This window comes from Fukomys damarensis, unplaced genomic scaffold (assembly GCF_012274545.1).
Source record: "Fukomys damarensis isolate Sample0158 unplaced genomic scaffold, DMR_v1.0_HiC HiC_scaffold_25, whole genome shotgun sequence".
Lineage (NCBI taxonomy): Eukaryota > Metazoa > Chordata > Mammalia > Rodentia > Bathyergidae > Fukomys > Fukomys damarensis.
The window spans coordinates 17,179,086-17,182,791 of NW_022900937.1; the positions used below are offsets into that span (position 1 = coordinate 17,179,086).

At 60.2% G+C, this 3,706-nt stretch overlaps 1 protein-coding gene across 1 annotated transcript in view; it reads right to left on the bottom strand.

Moving 5' to 3' along the window:
- Nucleotides 1-10: 10 nt before the first annotated feature.
- The window catches only part of Igdcc3 (immunoglobulin superfamily DCC subclass member 3), a 10,539-nt gene continuing 6,843 nt past the window's right edge, over nt 11-3,706 (bottom strand). The window contains exons 3-9 of the mRNA XM_033756057.1: nt 3,414-3,661; nt 3,131-3,295; nt 2,698-2,889; nt 2,508-2,612; nt 1,922-2,060; nt 1,622-1,814; nt 11-1,404 (exon numbers count right to left, since the gene is read on the bottom strand). Of these exons, the coding sequence (XP_033611948.1) occupies nt 1,234-1,404; nt 1,622-1,814; nt 1,922-2,060; nt 2,508-2,612; nt 2,698-2,889; nt 3,131-3,295; nt 3,414-3,661 (1,213 nt within the window). The 3' untranslated portion in view covers nt 11-1,233. The remainder of the gene's footprint in view (nt 1,405-1,621; nt 1,815-1,921; nt 2,061-2,507; nt 2,613-2,697; nt 2,890-3,130; nt 3,296-3,413; nt 3,662-3,706) is intronic.

Here is a 3,706-nt window from a genome sequence, read left to right on the forward strand (position 1 = left end):
CTTTTTTTTTTTTTTTTTTTCTTCTTCTTTACCCAAGTAGTTCAAAGAACAACACAACAGAAAAGAGAAACGAAAAAGTAACAGGAACATGACCCTTAAACACACCTTGTATAAAAATAGCTCCTGGCCACATCTGCTAACAGCGGTGGTTCCACCGTCCAGTGGGCAGGTCGGGGTGGCTGCGTCCCATGACGCAGGAGCCTGGGCACCTCCACCGAAGACACACACCGCTGTTCTACACACAGTACACTCTGGGGCCCAGACCCACACCAGGCCCTGCATCTGCAGGACAGAAAGCAGGGACAGGTGATGTCCCCAGCCCCGGAAGGGCCATGGAGAGCCCGGTGGAGGGTGGATACAGGTGGGAGGGTCCACACGGGTGGACAGGTGGCAGGAGATGGAGCACAGGCAGCAGGCCTGGGAGGTGGCTAGTTTGGGATGATTTATACTTTGAGGAACAAGCTTCCTCTCATTTTTGGCTTCTTTCACATTTTCTCTCTGACCGATTCCATCTTTATTTCTGGCCCCCTTGTCACTCTTCCTCCTCTGGAAGGCTGCGGGCAGTGGCAGAAGAGAAGAGGGCCAGGAAGAAGGTCCAGTGACAGCATGGCCAGAGCTTCGGGCCTTGAGGTAGACGGTTTCTTTCACACCTGGAGACGGGATGCACTTTTTTTTCTTTTTCTTTTTTTTTAAAACTCTGGACAACAATGGGGACGGGAGGGAAGCCCACAGAGGGGCTTGAGGTAGGCGTGCATTTGGCTCTGAGGGGCAGGGCCCAGGGTGCCGTCCCCTCCCCGAGGACATTCATGCCGGCTGAGGTAGGTGCTGAGCGCTAACACAGCAAAATCCATCCTGAGAAAACGAGGTCGGGCAGGGGACTGTGTCGGGCCCGGCCCAGCAGGGGCAATTTTTGGAGTCTAATTCACCTTCCTCTCTCTTCTTTCGCTTTCAGTTTTGATTTTTAAAGGAAAACATTAGTCCAGTTCCAAGTTGCATGGGTACCAGGCAGCAGCAAGGGGACATCAGCCCGGGGATGGGGGCTCCTGCAGGGATCCCTTCATCTCCCAGAGGGGCCCCGTCCTTCAGTCAGGACCGAAATGCAGGGCCATCCCCGGGACCGTCCAGCTCCCACGTGGAAGGAGAAATCTTGCCTTTGACCTGAGAATGCGGGGCTCCCCGCCTCCAGAGCCAGCCGGACACCGGCTATCGTCCCTCGAGAGCTGGCTGGGCAGCCTATCCTTCACTAAGGAGGCCGTGGCCTGTATCCTGGGGTGGCAGGGCAGCTCCAGGGTCTGTACAGGGGACCGTTATGGTCTCTGGCGTCCTCCCCTCCAGAAGGCTGAACCCCTGAAGTGGCAGCATGGACAGCTGGGTCTCCTCACACACGGCAGGGCCTGCGAGGTCCTGCGGGGACAGGGCCAATCATACAGGTGTCACACGGGAAGGGCTGGATCCCACCTGGGGCTCAGGGTCTCAAGGCCTTGCTGCCTGCCTTGGGTTTTGTGACCAGAGCAGATCTGGAGTCTGGATAAGGCCGGTGACTGAGGCCTGTGGCCAAATGAAGTAGGGGCAGGAAGGGGACGTGGTTAGAGGGGACGTGGCTGGAGGCCTGGGCACTCACGGTAGGCCTGGGGCTCGGCTGCCCCACTGCCCCTGCCGGGGGACACAGCTGCTCCAGTTCCTTGGCATCCATGCGCTTCTCTCGGTGCCCCCCCTGGGCCATGCCATTCGGGGCCAGGACACCAGTGTCCCTCTGGCCCCGGGGACCCTGGGGAGGTGATAGCTGATTTTCCACATCCTTACACAGGAGGACCCTATGGGTGAGCAAGAGTCAGGGGAAAGGGCAGAGGACAGGGCCAGCCCCAGGCCCCTCTCCGAGGCCATCTCCGCTGCAGGCAGGCCCCTCCCCAGCCCAACCCACCTGCCCCTCTGTCCAAACAGGAGGAAGAGGACACAGAAGATGATGCAGGTGACCCCGATGTGGATGCCAATGACGATGCCTGTGGTGGATGTCTGGTTGGCCGCTTCCTCTTTCCGGCAGTCACAGGGCGGGCTCAGGGCTGGGGGGAGGGGCAGGTTGGGCTCGCAGCACCCCAGTCATCCAGGCTCTGAGGGCCCCTTCCTCTGCTCCAGCCTGTGGCTTTGCCAGTGTGGCCCCAGCCCAACCTTTTCATTTCTTTTTACCAATTATGGAGCACTGACTGTGCCCAGTACTGGCTGTAGCACTTTTTCCATCAGCCTCAAACTTGCAATCCTCCTGCTTCAGCCTCCCAAGGGCTGGGCTTAGGGGACAGCACCTTACCCGGACTACTCATCCTTGCCCTATCTTTGTAAAGTCAATATTATTATCTCTACAGAGAGCACTGCTGTTCAGACAGGAGGAGCTTGACCAAGGGAACACAGTGAGAGTGCTGCCCACCAAGCTTCTGGCGCCCCCCACCCACCTGCTGGGCTCACCCCCCTCAGCCCGTCCTTCCTGGGTCCCAGCCTCAGCCCCACACCCTCACCTGTCCTGTCTGAGGCTCCCCGCAAGGACACGAAGCGGACCGTGGCGTTGCCATCCCCGTGCTGGTTGTAAGCCAGCAGCTTCACCTCGTACGCGGCCCTGGGGTCTGGGGAAGCAGCGCTGCTGAGTGGCCTGCACCCTCATCCGCCAGGAGCTCGCGCACCCCACCTCGGCCCCAGAGCCCCCCTCACCGAGCTGGCTGAGGTTGTAGGAAGAGGTGGTTCCAGGCAGCAGGATGGGGCCAGCGAAGGAGGCCTTGCCCACCTGGCGGTAGAACAGCTTGAAGCCGCCCTCATGCAGGGCCAGCCGGGGCCAGGGCTCCCACAGCAGCTGCAGGGAGGAGCCGCCCAGGACCCGCACAGAGAGCAGGGGTGGAACGGGAGCTTGGGGCAGGGAAAGAGGCCACGGCGTGAGCGCACAGTTGAAGTTCTGCCTTTCCACCTCCTACCTGGACCCCCAGGAGCCTGACAGTTCTCTGACCTCCGACCCTGGGTGTGCATTAGAAAAGGGGACCCTTTCTAGCACGTAGACCCAGACGCTATTCAGCTTCAGGGCCAGCCCCTTGTGCAGTGCACAACCTAAACACTTGTAACTGGTGGTCCCACTCAGATATCTCGGTCTTACCTTCACCCAGAGTGCTGGCCAGAGTGGGGATGGAGGCTGAGCTGGCCCCCCTTGGTGTGTAGGCCTTGATATAGAAGCTGTAGGCCGTGGAGGGCTCAAGGTCGCTGACCAGGTGCTGAAAGGTGCTCTTGCTGACTGCTTCCTGATACTCCAGCTCTGGAGGATCTGGCCAAGCAAAGGGCGGGGCAGGGGAGTGTAAGGGACATGAGGGTGTCTTGCCAGCACTGGTGACATGAGGGCAGCCCGGGTGCAGGTGAAGAAGGGGCAGGGATCGCTGACCCACCGGCAGCCTTTCTGATGTGCAGGACGTAGCCTATGATCTCCTTGGTGTTGACCAAAGGCTCGCTCCAGGACACACGGACCTCGGTGGATGACACAGAGGTGGCCTGGACGTTGCGGGGGGGCCCAGGGAGCCCCTCGGCCCACAGCACAGTCAGCCTGGCGCTGGCCTGGGACGAGCCCGCGCTGTTCTCGGCCACACACTGGTAGATGGCCTCATCCTCGGGGCCGATTCCCGAAATGGTCAGTGTGCTGCAGGGAACAGGGAGAGCTCAGGTCCCCACACTCCCCGAGTGT